Source organism: Rhinatrema bivittatum, chromosome 9 (genome assembly GCF_901001135.1).
Source record: "Rhinatrema bivittatum chromosome 9, aRhiBiv1.1, whole genome shotgun sequence".
Taxonomy (NCBI): Eukaryota; Metazoa; Chordata; class Amphibia; order Gymnophiona; family Rhinatrematidae; genus Rhinatrema; species Rhinatrema bivittatum.
This window is the reverse complement of record NC_042623.1, coordinates 180,225,011-180,247,997: the sequence shown is the minus strand read 5'-3', so window position 1 is coordinate 180,247,997 and position 22,987 is coordinate 180,225,011. Positions and strand designations below refer to the sequence as shown.

The window sequence follows — 22,987 nt, the reverse complement described above, 5'->3', positions numbered from 1 at the left end:
TAGCGGCCTTGCACCGTCGGGGTCGGGTTTTCCTCTTCACCGCTACGGGGATGGGCTCCCGTAGCGGCCTTGCTTCGTCGGGGTTCTACATTGCTATTCCTCCCACCCCAATCCCGGGCTATGCCATGCCTGCCTCACCGGCCAATCAAAGACTTCCTCCCTTCTTCCTACTCCCACTGGCAGGTGGCAGGGAGGAGGCTTCCGATTGGCCTGCGTGGGGGAAGGCAAAATGAAGGAGGCTTCCCATTGGGCAGTGGGGGTAGGAAGAAAGGAGGCTTTCAATTGGACCGCGGGGGCTGGAAAAAGGGAGAAGGAAAGTACAATGGGGCAGTGGGACACCGGGAGACGCGACACACCTGCTGGTGTTTGGCAACACACTAGTGTGTCGCGACACACCGGTTGAGAAGCCCTGGCTTATACTAATTCTAATTCTATCTCAGACATTTGGCCGTATGTGTTCTAATTACTTAATTATGTCAGGTTACATGTCCAGGAAAATTTAGCTATAAAAATTCTTTAATCTTTACATCAGATGTACCTTGATCTTGCTTAATCTAATTGACAGAAGAGCATCTGCGTGCAGAAAGAAATGTCAAAGTACCATAGACATCGAGCATCTAAAACTCCTAATGATTAAATATGTGAAATACTATTTGAAATAGGCATATATCTATATTAATTGCAGGTCAAAAAGACACTTGTCAAGTTTGGTGTTAAGACGCGAACTCTAGGAACTTTGCCAAGCTAGAATACATCAATAACAAGAAACAGAGAATGACTTATCTTAAAGTGCTGGCTATTTTCCCTAGTTATAACAACTGCAGGTCTTATAAGAGAGAGAGAAAAAATAAAATGGAATGAAGTGAAACGTAAAACAGTACAGCACCAGTCATTTCAGAGGTTCGGAAAGGTTCAGGGGTTACTGATTTTTCATACTTCTGTTTGTGGTACAGGGGACCTAGATACCATGTCATCTTCTAAAGCTGGAAAAAGAGGGTTTGGGGATTTTTAATGAGTTAATTGGCCAAGCAGTTTCCTCCTCCTCCCCTTTTTACATTTTTTTTTAATTTTATCAGTCAGAACCAGGCCTGAGTTATGGCACTAGGCCCAGTCATTGTAATGAGTCCTTGCCTGGGGTCTACATACAAGGAGCACTGGTGTCCCATCATGAGCCCTTGTCTGGCCACTGACATCTGTGTGCAATGACACTCCTTCCACCAGGGTAGAAGAGCTGACTGGAAACATCCTCTGCGTGGTAGCATACAGCATTGCCACTAAGCCAGCCCCAACAAACATGATTTTAATGGAGTACTAGTTACTGCATCAGTGTTAACCAGCATGTTCAGCAAACAGAATTGATACTTAAATAAATGGAAGGTAAAGTGCTTGACTGTTCTTTTTTCATCTTAGATATAGCCTTCAATCATATATTTTTTTTAATAATTCACAGATCATCTGTAATGCAGGTGTTCATCTTCAGTTGCCAACTTTGTTTCCTAGCGTGTACCCAAATGGACTCAGGACCAATGGGTTTATGCTCCCCTGCCAGCAGATGGAGACTGAGTCAGATTTCAAAGCTGACGTCACCCTAGATACTCCCCAGCAGTGACCTCGGCCCTTCAGTATTTCTCAGTTTCCAGCAGATGCAGACATATACTTTTTGGAAGAAATTCTATTTTTAAATTGGAGAAAAGATTGAGCCCTGCTCTCATGCAGTGATATCTAGAGGTCCCTCCCCCAGATGAGAATTTCTGAGATCCTCAGGTTTGCCTTGGTCCAGTAGCGGGTTCCCAGCGTTGATTTTGCTGCTGAAGCAGCTGAAAGGCAGCAGGTGCAGGAAGCCGAGCCGGGGGGGGGGGGTTTGATGACCAGAGCCCTCTTCTCCTCCCCCCCCCCCCCAGCGGCCAGAGACAGTCTCTGTACTCAGCCAGTAAGCTCTGAGACCAGGTAAGAGTAAAAAAAATGTCCTCCCAATTCAGAGAAGTTGGAGGGGTTTCTGTAAAGACTTCCGGTCTCCTTGCTCAGCAGGCCATACAGACATCCTTCCCAATTCCATTGGGGTAAGTGGTCTTCCAAGCAGATTGAGTGGCCCCCTGGTGGGCTAGGCCCCACTTTAGGATTTGGCGCACTGCGGTGCCATGTTGCATGCATTTTCGTGCCTGTATTACCCGCTGTAGAGCTTTGGTACAGCAGTGCATGTCGGCTCTGCTCACTCGCATACATACGCACATAACTTACTAGGCGCAGAGTACAAGTAAAGCTGGGTGCATGGGTTGTGCATGTGCCTTGCTGCGGCCCACGTAGGTGCCCAAAATATGTGCGCTTAAGCGAGAGCTGTCTGAACACGGTTACCATTAGAGATGTGAATCTGAATCTGTTCGGGTTCCGATTCACATGTGGGTTTTTCCCCATCTGGCCCGATTGCGTTTTGTTTATCGGCTGTGCCCCTTTAAAAGTTACCACTTAGCTTCCCCCACCCTCCCGACCCCCCCCCCCCCCCAAAAAAAAACACTTTACAGGTACCTGGGGGTCCTGGGAGCGATCTCCCGCTCCGGGCTGTCCTCCCCCTCCTGGGGGACTGGGGCATGCCGTGATCCCGGTGTACATGACTGGGGCAGCGTTTAGTTGAAGACACTGCTGGTGCTAGGTTGGAGCAGAAGTGCTTCATGGCAAGAATGGCAGAGTGTAGAGGATCGACTGGAAGTGACTGCAGCTGCACCCGGAGGACTAAAATCCAGACATTTTAGCACTCCCGGCTTGCAGATGGTCCCAATATCCCTGCCATTTGGTGAACATCTTGAAATTAGCAACCCAAATGCATGAGATTGGCATGGCTGGCCTGAGGGTTCCAGCATTGTACAGAAGAGCAGCTTGTAGCAGGAGGATTGCATTGTCCCAACATGCCAAAAGAACCCTGTGTATGCAGCGACCATCTCTCTGACGGCAGAGATATGCTATAAGCACATCCCCTGGGAGGAAGCACAGTAGTTCGTGGAAGTATGTTTTAATGGGGGGGCTATAGAAAGAATTACAAAGCACACAAGGTTGTAAGGACAATTCCTGGAGATCATGTGATGGCTTGAGCAGGGAAGGATGTGATACACCTTTGTTCCAATCTCTTCCTCTGCTAAATCCATCCCATCCCTTCTTTTTGGCTGACTTTTTTTTTTTTTTTTTTTGCATTAAACCATGTCTAGGTGAACCTTGGAGAATCACTTTAATGGGTATAAAAGTATGTCATCTTGCTTGGCTGAAAGAGAACATAAGAACATGCCATACTGGGTCAGACCAAGGGTCCATCAAGCCTAGCATCCTATTTCCAACAGTGGCCAATCCAGGCCATAAGAACCTGGCAAATACCCAAAAACTAAGTCTATTCCATGTTACCATTGCTAATGGCAGTGGCTATTCTCTAAGTGAGCTTAAATAGCAGGTAATGGACTTCTCCTCCAAGAACTTATCCAATCCTTTTTTAAACACAGCTACACTAACTGCACTAACCACATCCTCTGGCAACAAATTCCAGAGTTTAATTGTGCTTTGAGTGAAAAAAACTCTCAGATTAGTTTTAAATGTGCCACATGCTAACTTCATGGAGTGCCCCCCTAGTCCTTCTATTATCCAAAAGAGTAAATAACCGATTCACATCTACCCGTTCTAGACCTCTCATGATTTAAACACCTCTATCATATCCCCCCTCAGTCGTCTCTTCTCCAAGCTGAAAAGTCCTCTAACCTCTTTAGTCTTTACTCAAAGGGGAGCTGTTCCATTCCTCTTATCATTTGGTCGCCCTTCTCTGTACCTTTTCCATCGCAATTATATCTTTTTTGAGATGTGGCGACCAGAATTGTACACAGTATTCAAGGTGCGGTCTCACCATGGAGCGATAGAGGCAATTTGACATTTTCCGTTTTCACCATTCCCTTTCTAATAATTCCCAACATTCTGTTTGCTTTTTTGACTGCCGCAGCACACTGAACCGACAATTTCAATGTGTTATCCACTATGGCGCCTAGATCTCTTTCTTGGGTTGTAGCACCTAATATGGAACCTAACATTGTGTAACTATAGCATGGATTATTTTTCCTTATATGCATCACCTTGCACTTATCCACATTAAATTTCATCTGCCATTTGGATGCCCAATTTTCCAGTCTCACAAGGTCTTCCTGCAATTTATCACAATCTGTTTGTGATTTAACTACTGAACAATTTTGTATCTGCAAATTTGATTACCTCACTCGTCTTATTTCTTTCCAGATCATTTATAAATATATTGAAAAGTATGGATCCCAATACAGATCCCTGAGGCACTCCACTTCCCACTCCCTTCCACTGAAAAATTGTCCATTTAATCCTACTCTGTTTCCTGTCTTTTAGCCAGTTTGTAATCCACGAAAGGACATCGCCACCTATACCATAACTTTTTACTTTTCCTAGAAGCCTCTCATGAGGAACTTTATTAAACGCCTTCAGAAAATCCAAGTATACTATATCTACCGGTTCACCTTTATCCACATGTTTATTAACCCCTTCAAAAAAGTGAGGCAGATTTGTGAGGCAAGACTTGCCTTGGGTAAAGCCATGCTGACTTTGTTCCATTAAACCATGTCTTTCTATATGTTCTGTGATTTTGATCTTTAGGACACTTTCTACTATTTTTCCTGGCACTGAAGTCAGGCTAACCGGTTTGTAGTTTCCCGGATCGCCCCTGGAGCCCTTTTTAAATATTGGGGTTACATTAGCCACCCTCCAGTCTTCATTTCTAATCAGGGGATACTGAAATCATTTGTGGACTTTTACATGGAAGGCTACAATGACACCAAATGTAAGGCATATTTGCAGAATTCAGGTCTGTGGTCCTTTGAGGGTCAGCATTTGCAGAAACTGAATAGGCCTATTAGCCTTACAAATACCCAATAAAATGTCTTTCTAGGCTGTCTCTGAAGGCACCCGGACCAGATGAATTCTCGAGTGAGTTTTACAAGACTCTGGCAGAGCAAATTTGACCTCTACTCTGTAGAAAGTTTGCCACATTAATTGACAGAGGCTGTTTTCCTAGAGAAATTAATAAAGCGGTGATTAAGGCAATCCCTAAACTTAGAAAAGAATCCTACTTCAGCATCTCTTATTGCCCTATTTCCTTATTAAATTTTGATTAAAAATTGTTAGCTAAGATCTTGGCGGATCGCTTGGCCTGTGTTCTGCCAGATTCTATTGCTTCGGGGATAGGCGGGATTTGTAAGGAATAGATGCGCTGCAGTGAATGTGCGCGAGCTAATTGCTGCTATTACTTTGTGTAAAGCTAAAACTCTCCCCCTTTTTAGTGGTGAGGTTTTTGATGCCAAAAAGGTGTTTGATATGGTGGAATAGAATTATCTTGTTTGGGTTGTTGGAGTATGAGGCTAGATTAGGCGTTCAAGCAGGATATCAGATTATTGTGAAGGCCCTGTGGCAGTCATAGCAGCAAATGGTGAACGTTTGGCATTGGCAGTGAATAGAGGGACAAGATGAGGCTGCCCTTGTCCCATTTATTGCTCTCTTTAGTACTAGAACCTTTTTACGATCCATACAACAGGACCAAGGAGCACATGACGTAGCTTTGGGCACTGCGATATTTAAATATGTAGCATTTGCAGATGACATGTTAGTGTTTTTTTGTATAACTCCTTTTTTGTTTTTTCTCTTAAAACTCTAAGTAAAATGGATGTATCTGGAAACTTTTCACGATCTAAGCTCAGACAAGTCAGAAGCCCTTGTGTAGCACTGACAGCCTCAGAACTAATTGGATGGGGGAATTTCCTATGAAATGGGCTCCGGCATTTTTTAAAATATTTGGAAGTTGATATCAATGTATTTGGGACAATTATGAGTTGAATATACCTTCTTTAATGATCTTTACCAATGATAAGGTAAACATTTGGCAGAAAATGCTGCTTTCTTTGGTGGTGGAATAAATCTCTTTAAAATGGTCCTATTTCCCAAATGGCTACACATCCTGCAAGACCCTCTCAATTTATGTCAAAATAAGATATTAAATACTAGAAAAAATAAAATTAGTAGGGATGTGCAGACAAAAAGTTTTCGTTGATAAGCTGAAGTTGAGGGTCGATTTCGTTCAATATGGACATATGGAGAATTCCATAAGTTGAGGGTCTGTCCATACGTTCACCGGTTCCCTAAATAAAAATTTAAACCCCTCACCCTCCTTAATCCCCCCCCCCCCCCCCAAGACTTACCAAAACTCCCTGGTGGTCCAGCGGGGAGTTAGGAAGCCATCCCTGCACTCGTCTGCGATTTCCTCATGGCGCCGATAGCCTGTGTCACAGGGGCTGCCGTGCCATTGGTCAGCCCCTGTCACATGGTCACCGGCGCCATCTTGTACTCCTACCACATGACAGGTAGGTCATGTGGTAGGAGTACAAGGATACTCCTACCACAGGAGAACTTGATAACTTACAAGCTCAGTTTCGGTTCCGATGGGCTCCCAACAAAATCAAATATCTAGGGGTCTATATTAGCAAGGATCCCGGCGACCTTTTTAAGCTTAATTACACACCCCTTATACACCAAATCTTCAGTGATTTGGATAGATGGTCCGGACTCTACTTATCTTGGTTCGGCCGCATAGCGTCCGTGAAAATGAATCTTTTGCCCCGATTGGGCTACTTATTTCAGGCACTGCCTATACTTATACCCAAGGTAGTGCTCACTCGCTGGCAGAGACGGATCTTCTCCTGGAGGACCCTAGGCGGACGCCTCTGGAGGAGGCGTCCGCCTAGGGTCTCCAGGGGGGTTATGTATTGCCCAAAGATAGGGGAGGTTTGAGTGTCCCCCACTTGCAGTGGTACTATATAGCGGCCCAAATTAGGGCTATCTTTGACTGGAATCGCAAAGGGGAACAGAAACAATGGGTGCACATTGAGCAGGCTATATATGGTGGGACCCCCCTCAGCTCGATAATATGGCAACCTAGGAACACACTCCTTCCCTGGAGAGCCTTGGCGCTCTCGACACAGACCACTCTTCAGGTGTGGTCACAGTGGGGTAGACAGTTGACGGGAGACAGACGATACTATTACAGCTCTGGCCTCCAGACGAACCGTTTATTTCCAGCTGGTACCGCCCATGACTCTTTTCAGCGGTGGCGTGGGAAGGGCATCATGCATTTTGGGCAATTATGGGATATGGATAGCTTTGTCTCATTCCCCACGCTACAAGCCAAATATGACCTAATGGGGCTGGATGTCTACCCTTATTTACAAATCCGTCACTTCTTTCTGACTGAATCGGTGGGGCGGGAATTGGTCCTGGGCAAAACACAATTGGAGGCCTGGTGCGATCAGGCTGACACCCTGCGGAAAGCCATATCCCAGGTTTATAATTATTTGAATAAGGACCCACAGCAAAAACCAGTTTTTATGAAGACCTGGGAGAGGGACCTGGGCCGCACTTTAGAGGACGACACCTGGGATCAGATTTTTCTTTTTACCAAACGGGGGCTTCCCTACTCGCAACTGGCTGAGAACCGATATAAGATTCTGCTGCGCTGGTACTGCACACCAGCTAAAATACGCAGATTTAATCCCCAATATAGTGACCGATGTTGGAAGGGGTGTGGCATGGAGGGTACGTTTTTACATATGTGGTGGTCATGCTCTTACTTACAACTTCTATGGACTGGGGTTACCCAGCTAATTAAGAATATTATGGGGATAGAGGTCACCCTTACTCCTGAACAAACCCTGTTAAATCTGCCTTACAATGTGACGGTGGCACAGGGGAAACTGATTACGTTTATTCTAGCTGCTGCCAAGTGCGAGGTGGCTCTGGAGTGGAGAAATGCAGGACCTATATTTATGGGACGGGTCTCTTCTCGACTACATAAATTATTCCTCCTGCATGAAAAGATGGGACGGAATAGCCCCCGGGATGGGAAGCAACGTCAGGATCTGTGGGGCCCTTACAGGACGTGGCACCAGACAAAGACGGGGGATGAGCCGTCAACCAGTCCCTCTTTACCTTATTTCTAGGTGAACAGTCCTTGTATCAGGTGTTTATCCAGACTGACTATCATGGTTATGTATCTTGTTTATATTATGCTTTGATCACACATGGGGGGGGGGGGCAGAAAGAGTGGGGGTGGGGGGAGGAGGACGGTTCTATAAACTCACGATGTACCTATGACAACTCTTTATGTTCCATTGTGTTGATGATCTGTTGTCTTTGGTGGTTGTTCATTATAGCTCTATACACTGTTGCCATTATGTACATTCAATAAAAATTTCAATACAAAAAAAAAAAATATATATATGTTGCGTTTTACATATGCGTTCAAAACGAATGCACACCCCTAAAAATTAGTATGGTCTGGGAAGAAGCCTAGAATAGTCCTTTGTTGGTTGAAAAAACCTTTGTCCCAAGGGAGGATGGACTTGCCAGATATGGAATTTTATTCTTTGGCTAGTTTGAGTGACTAATAATTCTGCTTTTACGTATATCGATTGTGATAAGGCCATGATGACTGACTTAGATCTGAGATATGTATTGCATGCGATATCAAACCGCCTACCTCCAGGGTTGGCAAGCTTTATGCTGGTGGTTCCGATGCGTTGGGCTTGGAGGAAGCTCACTGCACTTAAGGTGGATAAGTAGTTGTTCACCGCTTCTGCTAATTCAGGGGAATCTGGATTTTTTTGCCTGGCTCCCAATCTAGATATTTTTTTTTATATTGGAAAAGCCCAAGGTATTATACAGATTCAACATGATTTGGTAGAGGACGGTATGCTATTAAGTTCTCAAGTAACGAGTCAATTTGCTCTAAGACTGTTTGTTTTTTTTTTCTGTTTACAGTTATGTTATGTATGGTCGTTGAAACAAGACAATATGAACATGAATATTGAATCTATTGAGAGAAGTTTTCATAGGAACATACAAAGCTTTCTCTCTCCCTTATTCATAAGAAGTTGCAAAAATGAACTACAGGTTCTTGGGTTGGTGGTTCGTGGAGCAGGTGGTCCGAAAAGAGCAATTTCTCTCTCTCTCAAGGGACTTTACTTGCTTGTTTCAGAAATGTGAAAAAAAAAAATCTCCAATATGTACCTTAGAGATACAATTTCAATTTTTCCACAGGGCCTATGTTTCTGTTGCCTTCAAGGCACCTATCTCTGTCGGAAACCTGTTTAAAATCTTTGAAGAGAAAGATGCACAAACTCGTGCATTTTGGGCATGTCCTATGATCTTGGACTGCTCCATTCCCCCTTAGCCAGAATTGGTGCTTTATGGAGTAGAACTGTTCAACTATGTGAGAAAAGAAGGGGATAGACTTCTGGTTAAAAAAAAAAGCTGCTGATACAGCGACAAACCTTTATTGATATGGAGAGAGGGTTGTTCACCCTCCGTTTGGCAGTGGCATAATGCTGTGCATGATATGTTTATGGAATCAATGGCAGTCCATACATCTCTCAAATCCTAGGAAAACCTTTCTGGACGTTCTCGGGCAAGTTTCAAAGTTAGATTTTGCATACTTTGTAGTTTCTTATGGGTATGTACTTCCATACCGATACCTTAGAGTTACTGAACCCTTAAGTGTATTTGGCTAAACATTTGTAGGGTGGGTTAATAAAAGCGACAAATAATTGGGATCTGGATGTACCAGAACAAAGGCATCTAGATCTATTTGTTAGGGTTGGATTTGGAGGTTTTTAAAAGGGAAAGAATTGGGCAACTGTCATAAGTGAGAAGAATGGGCTTGTCTAGATTTAAAAAGGCTTTTGTTGTCTTTGTAGTTGCTGCTTATCTGACTTGTATTTTCATTTCGGGCATTGTTTGAAGCATTCTGTTGTCTTAAGAAAGATGTTGACACTAACGACAATTCATGGATTCTGGCGCTGTCCCTATTTCTGGTTTGAGAGGATCCCAGGCATCATAACTGCTCTTGTTGCTATCTCTCCTCTTTCCCCAAGATTACAAGGTTATTCCTGCTCATTCTTTCATGAGACGCCTTTGATTTTTTTTTTCCCCTGTCTGTTTTTGGGAAACCTGCATCTTTCTGGATATGTACAGCCCAGGAGGAAATTCACAATCTCTCCTCACAATGCTTTGTATCCAGATGGTTCCAATCTAAACCAGTGCAGAGCTGAGATCCCGCCATCCTGTGCCTGCTTCTCCTGCACATCCTACTCTACTCTGAGGCAGACGGGGTGGGCTCAGAGCCCCAGGGTTGAACGCAGGGGCTGCCAGCTGTATCCTTCACCGGGGAGGATGGGAGGCTGTCCTCCAAGAGCAGAAGTGGCCAGACAGCTCCTCTCACGGGTGATGAATCCCTGGACAGAGGAAGCAGGGGGAAGGAGGTGCAGGAATTTGTCCTCCTGGACTGGGGCAGTCCTACTGCTTCTCCTGCCCCCCTGGCCATACAGCCTTCAGGGAGCAGAGAGTTTCCCCACACGGAAACTGGAATTGGTCAGTCAAGTTTTCTGTTTTATACTCACTTCTTCACCTTTATTCTTTTTCTAACATTTTTCGTTTTATTTCTCTCTTCTTGCTTTTCTTAAAATTCTGCTTGCTCTTCTCTCTGATTAGAGGCTTTTTTTTTGTCCTGACAATTTATACATGTGCTGCAAAAGTAATACAGAAAGTGGTAAAAGAATTACAAAGTCAGAGAGGCCAGGAACAAGGACAATTCCTAGGTTCTGGTGCTGGTCCATATTGTCTCTGGTCAGCTTCTTTCTCATGGTAGGGTCCCATGTATTTTTTGCTGCTCTATCTGCTGTTTCTCCTTTCCTCCAAAGATTATAAAGTTTTGCTTGCTCCCTAGGTGAGAAGTCTGATTTTTCTCAACTTGGGAAATGTGCATATCTATCTCTGTATTTTGCATAGGATGAAATGCATTCGTTTCTATTTCTCTGTTGCGTTGCATACAGAGTCTGGCCTCTGGGGTTTCCAGGTCAGCTTCAGTCTGCATATTCCTGTTTCTAGTTTGTGCTCCCTTATTCTGTATTTGGTCAGGGTCCACGTTCTGCAAGTTTGAGAGAGGTGAGGAATTCTACTCATGTAATTCTTTTAGGGGTCTGTAGCAGTCCAACGTATTCTGTTTTTTTTGCAGTAGGAGGTTGTATTGGTATTCTAGGGGTCCGTTGTAAGATCTGCAGTGCTGCCTTTCCATAGGTAGAGTTGTTACTGGAAGGTTACTTTCCCATTTAGCTGAATATAAAGTTGCAGACCTGGGTTCTGAATTAGATTGAAATCATTTCGAAAAACCCAGTTCATACTTCTCCTCCCCCCCCCCCCCCCCCCATTTGTATGAGATTCTCAACAGCACCAGTCTGTGCAATAACTTAAAATCTTTAGCATAGATGGCTGGGTGCCACATGTTGATCCTGGCTAACATGCGGGGGAGCTTATAAGAGGTTTGTCATCGGTATAACTCCCTTTCTCTAGGCTCTCCCTGTACCAGGCAAGGGGCCCGCTTTGGGTTCTGCAAATTAGGTGAAACTGACTACAGACTCATCAGGATTTTTCCACTGGGGGTCAGCATAATGCAGTAAGACCCAAGGAGATCCTGCACGGTCAAAAGAAAACTCACAAAAATGTGAGGTTCCAGTTTACTGGAAAATAGTAAAATGATAGGAAAGAAAATAATTGGTTCCAAATTTTTGAATGTTCCAAATGTACAGTTCACAGTTCAGATGAGAAAACAGAAATGTAAAGATTGAATAGTAAAAGCAGATTCTAGCAGCTCCTTCTGTTTCCCTTTGTCTCTAAGACATCCCAGAATAATTTAGGCTTTGCATGTCCCAATTACACATTCCTTGGGTACCAGAAAGCGAGACAGTCCTTCATGGTTTGTTCCACTCTTTCTCCCTTGTGTTGGACACCTACAGTGTCCTTTATCAACCAATTAGCTCCTTGCTATGAATTAGTAGTTCCTCGCTAGAAATTCCTTGATAAAGATTTTGCAGAGGGATTGAGCTTTAATCCTGTGGTGGAAAAAAACCAGGGGAAACATCCCCCACTCCCAAAAATAAGAAAATGTGGGGAATGGGTCTCCTTCGTGTCTGGGAAAGGACAAGCAGCCTTGCCACTGGAGAAAATAAGTTGAAATAATGGTTTCCAAACAGGCAGCACGCTTGCTAGATTTCTCCAAGGCGCTGAATGAGACTCTCCTAGTGTCTTATAGCGATGCCTTTAGAGATATCAGAAAAGGGATCTGCCATGGGAGGGAGGGAGGGAGGGGTGAACCATATCAATCACTTGCCACTAATGTGCTCCCCTTTTATTTAAAATATTTTATATACCGCAAATACACACGTGCAAATTCTACCTCTTCTATGGTGGAATCTAGTGGCCTTTAGTTACATCTGGAAAGCATTTCTGATGGTGAACTTGGTGGAAAACAGATGAACAGCATCAGTATTGGCTGTTTGAAGAAGAGTAGTACAACTGTGCTTTGGATGTGCAAGGTATGTTGGATCTTGTATTTTTCTGCTTCATTAGATGGAATACGCATTTCTCAATTGCTCATATTGACTTCCTAGGGTCGGGCACAGGGACTGATTACATGATTCTTGTAATGCTGCAACGGTTTCTGGCAGTTTGAATTCAGTGATACCAAGCTTCGGCAACTGTGAGCTGTCTGGGCTGCAGACAATTTATTTCCCCAGTGTTGCCAGGGGAAATAAATGGTTGCAGATGATGTAACAAGAATGGTGATACATGCCTTCCTCGTATGTCAGGAAGGTGATTGCAACAGGAAAGCTGCTGGAGAGGGTCTACTCTGCTTCAGGTCTCCTCTGATTCAATGCGTTCTTTAATTCCCCGGCAGTATGCCTCCCATCATGCATCCCGTGTAGCTATTTCCACTCTGCCAAGATGTAACAGGTGAGGACAGGTGATGGGAGGATTGGCAGGTGCAATCTCGCTTGTCTCAGACCCCACTGTTTGTCCCTTGGTTTCAGTCTTCTACACTAACTGTAGCTTCTTCTAGTTCATTTCAGGACTGGCCAAACTCTTTGTGCAGGCATTCAACATCAGTTGTCTTATGGATCACCCATGTCCCAGTTGCATGTCATAGGTGTGCTGGCATAGAGGCTCCAGCTGTGTATCATTGGCTTATCAAGCCATGGTTGGCAGAGTCGAGAGCAAGGTAGTGCATATTTGTCTGGAGGGGCCAAGACATAGGCCAACACTGATATAATTGATGGAGAAGACAGGTTGGCAGGACTTGAGATTCACGAGGTCACGACAGACCTTCCTAGCAAAGAGCAGCCACAGTACAATAGGGCCAAATGAATAAAGGTTTTGGTGGACATATCCCAGGCTTCGTTTGTGCCAGACAGGGTTGGTCTATGCTGCTGTCCTTAAGAACTGAACCCAGTCCTGGCGAGGCCTGTGAGCTACCAACTGGGAAGTCTGAAGTCTGGTCTAATGCTTTGGTGGTCGGAGGGTAAGTATCCCTTGGCTAGTCATTTCTCGTTTTCTGGTTGGCATTGCTAGTTAAAGCCCCACTGACCCTGGCACTGTGCTGCAGTTCAAATGATGACCCATGCTACGGAAGTACATCCTCAGAAAGCCTGCTGGGCAGACTAGATGGACCATTTCGGACTTTTTCTGCCATCATTACTATGTTACAATGTAACCCCATTTAGCGACTTGGGAAAACAAGTGCACGTCTTGGAGACTCCGAAAATGATAGGTAAAGAAAGAAATACAATGGATTTTTGCAGGTATATTGAATCACTTCAGAGAGGCTGATCATGGAGGGAGTTTGTTTCACTGTATTGAGAAGACCAGAATTTGAATTATTTGTTTGCAGGGTGAGTAGAAAGGGGGAAGCACCCTAACTGCTCTGCCCCCATTATGAGGGGGGGTTTCTGTGGACATGGAGCTTGTTTCCAGAACTGGAGGTGTAGGATTTCTACAGGATCTGTCCCATTCTGTATATTTTTGGGTTAATGATAGCCTCTTGGCCGTTGATTGAATAATACTATCAATCTCCAAAACCCTCATCTTCTGGAACAGTTGTCTGCAGTCTATCAACCTCCCCCTCGCCAGCCTCAACTTAATACTCAACACAGCCAAAACTGAGCTCCTGCTTATCGCACAGGATGACAATGACCTTGCGATCAATAACCTCCACCACCCATGTGAGAGACCTCTGTGTAATTCTGGACAACCATCTGAATCTAAAAAAATTTGTCAACACCACAAAAGAATGTTTCTACAAACTACAAATACTAAAAAAGCTGAAACCCCTCCTACACCTTCACGACTTCCGCAAGGTACTCCAAGCCATCATATTCTCAAAAATAGACCACTGCAATTCCCTCCTCCTCTGCATCCCCGCTAATACACCAGACCACTTCAGATGCTAAAGAACACCGCTGCAAGGATCCTGACTGATACCAGCAGAGGAGAGCATGTTACCCCCATTCTTAAGAATTTACACTGGCTCCCCATTAAATTCAGAATCCTTCTCAAAGCCCTAACTATGATACACAAGACCATTCACAGTCAGACCTCTCTTGTGCTAAATATCCCACTTCAGCATCACACGTCCTCCAGACCAATCAGACCAGCGTACAAAGGTACCCTGTATGCTCCTCCTGCCAAGTCCTCTCTAAGGAAATGCACCTTCTCCACAGCTGGTCCCGCCCAATGGAACGCTCTTCCCCCAGATCTTCGCCAGGAACCCTGCCTGCTGACTTTCAAGAAAAAGCTTAAGACGTGGCTTTTCAAACAAGCGTTTCCCTAAAGAACTGATGCTTCTCACTGACCATAATTGCCACCTGACACTGGCCTGTACGTTACCGATTCTATCGGTTGCCCAGTACTTGCCAGAATATTGGATTACCCCTAGCACCACCCTACATTGATACTCAGCCTCCTGTCATAGACTGTTCTTAAGCAACATGTTGTAATTGGTCCATAGCCACCTTGTATCCCTTCATCACCTTCCCCTTACTCCCGCTCGCATCCTCTTTAGCACCAAGCCTAATCAAACATTAGCATTCTTCATCAGGGCATTTGGCATCATATTAACCGAACCGTTTGTTTTTCATATGTAGCCATTCACTTCATTACTCCCGCATCTGTTCCTTCTACAGTTATTATTGTCCTTTCTACAGTTTTTTTCTACAGTTACTCAATGGTTATTGATATGTGTTGGGTTTTTTTTAACCACTTATACCTATTCATGACTATCCATTGTTTGATGTAACCCTTGTTCGATGTTGAATTCTAACCTTGGTTCTATGTATACCGATGTGATATCTATTTTCATGATCGTCAGTATAGAAAAAAGTTTTTAAATAGTTTTACTGGGGTTGTAGGAGGTTTTTGTTGCATATTGGGCTCTTAGCTTTTTCTTGTGTCTTTATGAGCAATTTTAAAACTCCCAGATGCCCTTCCTAGCAGGCCAGGATATGTATAGTGTAAGCTGTCCTCTACTTCTTGGTGCCTACGGCAACACGATTCTGAGGATGAAGGATGGTCAAAGTCCACCACATCTCTTGACCTTTCCAGCCCCACCCTGTGGACATCTGATCCCTCTAGCCCAGCGGGCAGCAGTATCAGCGGTAAGTTGAGTGAGTGGCAGACACATACTGAGGGTCTCTGCCTCCCATGCCCCCTCCCCATGTTCCTTGTAGTAAAGTTTGCAATCACAGTCACACTAATACACACCCAGAAAAGAAATGAACTGACAGATTACTGTGAGCTGCTAGGAGGGAAAAGCATCCCTGCCTGAAGCCAGGCTGTCAAGAGTTTCCCTGTATGGTACTGCAAGCAAACAAAAACAGCCCCTGATAAAGAATGAGAGAGTGTGATCTAAATTTTCTAGATTCCTCCAAATTTCTAAATTTTCCCTGCACAGTGTAAAACAAAATTAAAAAAAAAAAATCAGATACACATTTCCCAAAAATTGCACCAGAAATCAAATAAGAACATAAGAAATTGCCATGCTGGGTCAGACAAGGGTCAATCAAACCCAGGATCCTGTTTCCAACAGTGGCCAATCCAGGTCACAAGAACCTGCAATTACCCAAACACCAAGAAGATCCCAGGGCTACTGATGCAATTAATAGCAGTGGCTATTCCCTAAGTAAACTTGATTAATAGCCGTTAATGGACTTCTCCTCCAAGAACTTATCCAACCCTTTTTTTAAACACAGCTACCACTAACTGCACTAACCACATCCTCTGGCAACAAATTCCAGAGCTTTATTGTGCGTTGAGTGAAAAACAATTTTCTACGATTAGTCTTAAATGTGCTACTTGCTAACTTCATGAAATGCCCCCTAGTCCTATTTCAAAGTGTAAATAAGTCACATCTACACATTCAAGGCCTTTCATGATCTTAAAGACCTCTATCATATCCCCCTTCAGCCGTCTCTCTCCAAGCTGAACAGTCCTAACCTCTTCAGCCTTTCCTCATAGAGGAGCTGTTCCATCCCCCTTTATCATTTTGGTTGCCCTTCTCTGTACCTTCTCCATCGCAACTATATATTTTTTGAGATGCAGTGACCAGAATTGTACACAGTATTCAAGGTGCGGTCCCACAATGGAGCGATACAGAGGCATTATGACATTTTCCATTTTATTAACCATTCCCTTTCTAATAATTCCTAACATTGTTTGCTTTTTTGACTGCTGCAGCACACTGAGCTGATGATTTCAAAGTATTATCCACTATGATGCCTAGATCTTTTTCCTGGGTGGTAGCTCATAATATGGAACCTAACATTGTGTAACTACAGCAAGGGTTATTTTTCCCTATATCCACATTAAATTTCATCTGCCATTTAGATGCCCAATCTTCCAGTCTTGCAAGGTCCTCCTGTAATGTATCACAGTCCGCTTGTGATTTAACTACTCGGAATAATTTTGTATCATCCGCAAATTTAATAACTTCACTCGTTGTATTCCTTTCCAAATCATTTATATATATATCTTGAAAAGCACGGTCCAAGTACAGATCCCTGAGGCACTCCACTGTTTACCTTTTTCCACTAAGAAAATTGACCATTTAATCCTACTCTCTGTTTCCTGTCTTTTAACCAGTTTGTAATCCACGAAAGGACATCGCCCCTCCTATCCCATGACTTTTTAGTTTTTGTAGAAGCCTCTCATGAGGGACTTTGTCAAATGCCTTCTGAAAATCCAAATACATACATCTAAGGGTTCACCTTTATCCACATGTTTATTAACCCCTTCAAAAAATGAAGCGGATTGTTAGGCAAGACTTCCCTTGGGTCAAATCCATGTTGACTGTGTTCCATTAAATCATGTCTTTTCTATATGCTCTACGATTTTGATCTTGAGAATAGTTTCCACTATTTTTCCCGGCATGGAAGTCAGGCTCACTGGTCTATAGTTACCCGAATAGCCCTGGAGCCTTTTCTTAAATATTTGGGGATACATTAGCCATCCTCCAGTCTTCAGGTACAATGGATGATTTTAATGAAAGGTTACAAATTGTAGCAATAGATCAAAAATTTCATTTTTTAGTTCCTTCAGTACCCTAGGATGCATACCATCCGGTCCAGGTGATTTGTTACTTCTTTAGTTTGTCAATCTGGCCTACTACATCTTCCAGGTTCACAGTGATTTCATTGTTTGTCTGACTCATCACCCCTGAAAACCATCTCCAGAACTGGTATCTCCCCCACATCCTCATTAGTAAACACGGAAGCAAAGAATTCATTTAGACTTTCTGCAATGGCCTTATCTTCCCTAAGAGCCCCTTTAAACTCCTTGGTCATCTAATGGTCCAACCGGCTCCTTCACAGGTTTCTTGCTTCGGATATATTTTAAAAGTTTTTATTATGAGTTTTGCCTCTATGGCCAACTTCATTCAAATTCTCTCTTCTCCTGTCTTATCAATGTTTACATTTAAGTTGAACAATGCTTATGTTTTGTTCTATTCTTTCTTCAGATGGATCCTTCTTCCAGTTTTGAAGGATTATTTGGCTAAAATAGCCTCTTTCACCTCATCTTTTAACCATGATGGTAATCATTTTGCCCTTATTTCCACCTTTCTTAATGTGTGGAATACATATGGACTGTGCCTCTAGGATTGTATTTTTAAACAATGTCCAAGCCTGTTGAACACTTTTAACCTTTGCAGCTGCACCTTTCAGTTTTTTTTTTTCTATTTTCCTCATTTTATCAAAGTTACCCTTTTGAAAGTTTAGTGTTAGAGCTGCGATTTACTTATTGTCCTCCTTCCAGTTATTAGTTTAATTTGATCATGTTATGATCACTATTGCCAAGTGGGCCCCACCCACCATTACCTCTCTCACCAAATCCTGCGTTCCACTAAGAATTAAATCTAAAATAGCTCCCTCTCTTGTTGGTTCCTGAACCAATTGCTCCATGAAGCAGTCATTTATTACATCCAGGAACTTTGTCTCTAGCAAGTCCTGATGTTACATTTACCCACTCAATATTGGGGTAATTGAAATCTCCCATTATTGCACTGCCAAATTGGTTTGCTTCCCTGATTTCTCTTAGCATTTCATCATCTGCCTGACCATTTTGTCCAGGTGGATGGTAGTATACTCATATCACTATACTCTTACCCAACACACATGGGATTGCTCCCATATAGATTCTACTGAGCAATAGTCTCTTGTATGATCTTTATCCTGTTGGATTCTATGCCCTCCAGACATAAAGTGCCACACCCCCACCAGTTGAACCTCCCTATCATTGTGATATAATTTGTACCCTGATATAGCACTGACCCATTGGTTATCTTCCTTCCACCAAGGCTCTGTATGCCAATTATGTCAATCTCATCATTTGCTGCTATACACTCTTAACTCTCCCATCTTACTTCTTAGACTTCTGGCATTGGCATACAGACATTTCAAAGTGTGTTCTTTGTTTGTATTAACAACCTGCTTTTCAGCTGTTTGGGATAATTCGGAAATCATTAGCTTTGGTGATTTTTTTTACATATAGGCACATGGACTATGTTTGCTTTTATTGGACCCTCTCTGTTGGGATGCCCCTAACTCTCCTTTTTCATTAGTATCCTTCAAGGATACATTTCTCTGAACCATGCCCTGCTGAGTGACTGTCTGCTTTCCCCCTTGTTCTAGTTTAAAAGCTGCGCTATCTCCTTTATAAAGGTTAGCGCCAGCAGTCTGGTTCCACCCTGGTTAAGGGGGAGCCTGTCTTTTCGGAAGAGACTCCCCCCTTCCCCAAAAGGTTCCCCAGTTCCTTACAAAACTGAAACCTCTTCCTTGCACCGTCTCATCCACGCATTGAGACTCCGGAGCTCTGCCTGCCTCTGGGGACCTGCACGTGGAACAGGGAGTATTTCAGAGAATGCCACCCTGGATGTTCTGGTTTCAGCTTCCTACCTGAAATCCTAAATTTGGCTTCCAGAACCTCTCTCCCACATTTTCCTATATCGTTGGTGCCCACATGTACCACGACAGCCGGCTCCTCCCCAGCACTGTCTATAATCCTATCCAGGAATCATAAGCAAGCGTGGATCAGTTTCTTGCTCAGCTATGTATGCCTAAGTGGCGGGGTGGGTTGGCCCTACCGAACTTTGTCTATTACTGGACCGCTCGGATGGTGTGTGTCAAGGGCTGGGCTGGCCACAGTGATGCCCCGTGGGTGGGGTTAGAGCATATACAATTAGAGGGTGGTTCCCTTATGTCGCCATTTCTTCCTGATCCCTCCCCAGTGAGATGTAGAGCCAGCAGGAGCCATCCTATTCTTTCACATACACTTAAGGTATGCTCTCGGGCCCTTCACTTTCTTCAGGTTTCGGGTGGGAAGATGTTGCCTCTCCCACCGATTTATGGGAATAACCTGTATTTCAGGGTATACTTTCTCCTCTGAGTTTGATATGGAGAGGCCTGGGTCTATGTACGATCATGCGACTCTGGGATGAAGATGGTCTCCAATTTTTTGAGGACTTATGCGAGGAGCATGACTTACCTGGCATATGTGGATTCACTACCTGCGGTTGCATGAAGTTCTGGCCCTTCACCTAGATATTTCCTCACCCTGGGGAGCGTTGTACAAAACGGAGAGAGGTACTTGAGGGATCCTGACACCTCTGCTAAAGGAATAATGGCCATTTATTGGGCATACTACAGTGTTTGTCTGAGATGACATCTCAAAAATTAATATCTAATGGAATTCTGATTTGGGAACTGCTTATGATCCTAAGGTTTGGAAACCTATTTGGTTCGATGCCTTTTGCAGCTCTGTCTGTATTAAATGGGTTGAACTTATGGTTCAATTTTTGCATCATACATACAGAACAACTCTTTCTTATAGCTAAATCCACTGGGATGCTGCCGCTAGCTGTTGGTGGGGCTGCGGTGAGTTAGGTATGTACCTGCATATGTGGTGGCGCTGTCAGTGTGTGTCTGTTTTGGGGTCAAGTAAAGCAGGAAATTGATGACATTTTGGGTATTTCTATTGGTATTATTCCTGCACTTGGTCTTCTAGGTCGATGGGGGTTCGGTGATTCCCTGCAAGTATAGGCCACTAGTGGGCCAGGTTTTGGTTACTGCCTGGTTCACCATTGCTACTTTTTGGAAGACTAGCCCTGGGATGCACCGCTGGCAGGACCAGGTTCGAACAATAGCTGACATTGAGCATTTATGCTTTGCTCTACGAAATGAAAGCTGTAAATATCCCCTGGCTCGGGGATGGGTGGGTGTGCCAGTGGACTGTACTGTCTTCATTTGAGTCTGAAGCACTTCATATATTCTGCCTTTCATTCTTGTGTTAAATAAAAAGTTGAAAAAAAAAAAAGAAGAGATCTTCAATAAGCAACTTAGGCAATTCTTCAAGAACTTATCATTTGGAGATGATCTTGCCAGGTCTGTACACCATGTTTTTGAATTCTACATAGCAAGGTGCTCTTATCTTTTATCCTGCTGTTTTTATAACAAGCTGCAATTTTATTTTTAATGCAAGGGGCTTTTCATTAGTTTTCATGATTTGTTTTATTTCAGTATATATTTGCCTATTTAAAAAATAGGATGATAGTGTTACATCTAATTGAGAGCTTTATTGCTCTGTGGTGCACTGAAGTCTTCTATATTTGTATAAATATTATTGGGGTTCCTTTTTGTATTCTGTTGGGAGGAGAGGAATGTCCACACTGCTTTATCAACCCGGCAAAATCTTCCCAAGTGGCTACAGTACTATGGGACTGTCTCTACCCCTGCCCTGCCCTCTGACCCCAATTTCTCTAGCTGTATCTTCTCTATCATCCTCACCTGGTTCCTGTCTGCCTCTCTGCACTTAGAGTAAGTTGTATTTCTCCTCCAAGGCCTAGACCTCCAAGGGAGTCAGACCCCCTCCTTCCAGTGTATGAGTCGTCTGCCCCTATCAGATAGCATTGGAAGGTGCCCCCATTTTCCCCTTTCCCTCTGCCCCTCCCATCGTTCTCTCCCCTCCCCTCTGGAGATAATCCGTCCGGGCCGCCCCAGGACCTTGAGCTGGCTTGGGCCTGTGATCCGGCTTGTATGCTCATAGGGCCTGCCGCAGTCTCCCGCTCCTGTCATCAAAGAAATCCCATGTGAGAGGCCAGGGCCGTGGCAAGACCCGTGAACACACCAGCCAAATCGAGTTTGCTGATAATTCAAAGCTGATTTCCTGCCTCATATCTGAAAGTCTCATATACACAGCACTGTACAAAAACAAAAAAAGGCAGTCCCTTCTCAGTAGAGCTTAGTCTAAACAAGACAAATACATTAAAAGATCATGTATAAAAAATACAAAAAATCTCCACAGTAAAATCCCTTCCCACATCCTCCCCTTCCTCCCACTTCCTCCAATCATCCTCCTACTCCCCTCTCACCATCATCAATCACTTAACTTCTTGCACCACTTAACTTCTTACAAATCTCCCCAGTCCCTACCCACACTGGAAGCTAGTGTAATGTTGGGGGGGGGGGGGGGTCACATGATCTAAACTTTTGCCCCCTACCTACACGAGCTGCTGCCACTGAATCTGAGATGCCCTGATAAAGGGCATTGCAAGATACTAATGTATAAGCTACTGGCAATAAATCCTTATGTCACAGCATGGATCCAGCACAAGGTCATTTATTACCACTGCTATCGAAGCATCACAGGAACTGAGGGGCCAACGAGACACCCAACCTACAGGCTCCTTCTGTCAGTTTTAATCTGTAACCCTGAATTCAGAAATAGCTAGTCAACTCCCTCTCTACTAGCCCAGAGTAGCCCTGACTCGCTCAGATCTAACTTCCACCCACATCCAAACAGCTGTATGGACTCTCTTGCATGTCTCTTGGTCCCTATTCACTGCAGTTACTTACTGGATGTCATCCGCACTTGGGTTTAGCCCAAGTTCTTTGTGGGCTGGCTGAGGTGCGTTGGCAGAGCTGTGTGTGGATCAGTACTAGAATGGCAAGAGTACCTGAGGGCAGGAGGGAAGTGCATGGGCAAAGCTGTATGGGGGTCTACTAGGATAGCAGGAGGTGGTGCCAGGGCAGGAGGGAAGTGCATGGGCAGAGCTCTGCGTTAGTGGGGTCTCAGTACTGGCATAGAAGAAAGTGCAGGATAGGAATGAGGTATTTTTTTGGGGGGGGGGGGGGGCCTTAAGGCAGCTCAGATTGTCCCATGCATTTCAAACTTTTCTCTTACTGTAGGAGAGAGGAGAGTGCATTCTTCAGAGATCCGGTCAGTCCTTGACACCTGCTGCAGACACTTCCAGGGCATGGCCAAGAAGTAAGCGCTACACAGTCAACCCACTGGAGTACAAGTGGGACCACTTTAACCTGACTTACAGGTGAGAACCAGGAGAGCCTGTATCCCACCTATGAGCAGGGCTGGATTTCCATCTCCTGAAACCCTAGGTGCATGACATTCATCACCTTTCCCTACTCTGGCTGGGATTGTGGTGATTTGTCAAACCCTGGAGCCCCTCAAGTGTATCTCACATTCACACCGCAGGGTCCCAAAGCACAAACCAGCTGAACCT

The 22,987-nt window shown here is 44.2% G+C and overlaps 1 protein-coding gene across 1 annotated transcript in view; it reads left to right on the top strand.

The window, feature by feature from the left end:
* The first annotated feature begins 10,317 nt into the window (after positions 1 to 10,317).
* The window catches only part of LOC115099599 (matrix metalloproteinase-23-like), a 34,509-nt gene continuing 21,839 nt past the window's right edge, over positions 10,318 to 22,987 (top strand). Inside the window, exons 1-2 of the mRNA XM_029617332.1 lie at positions 10,318 to 10,461; positions 22,656 to 22,795. Coding sequence (XP_029473192.1) covers positions 10,318 to 10,461; positions 22,656 to 22,795 — 284 coding nt within the window. The remainder of the gene's footprint in view (positions 10,462 to 22,655; positions 22,796 to 22,987) is intronic.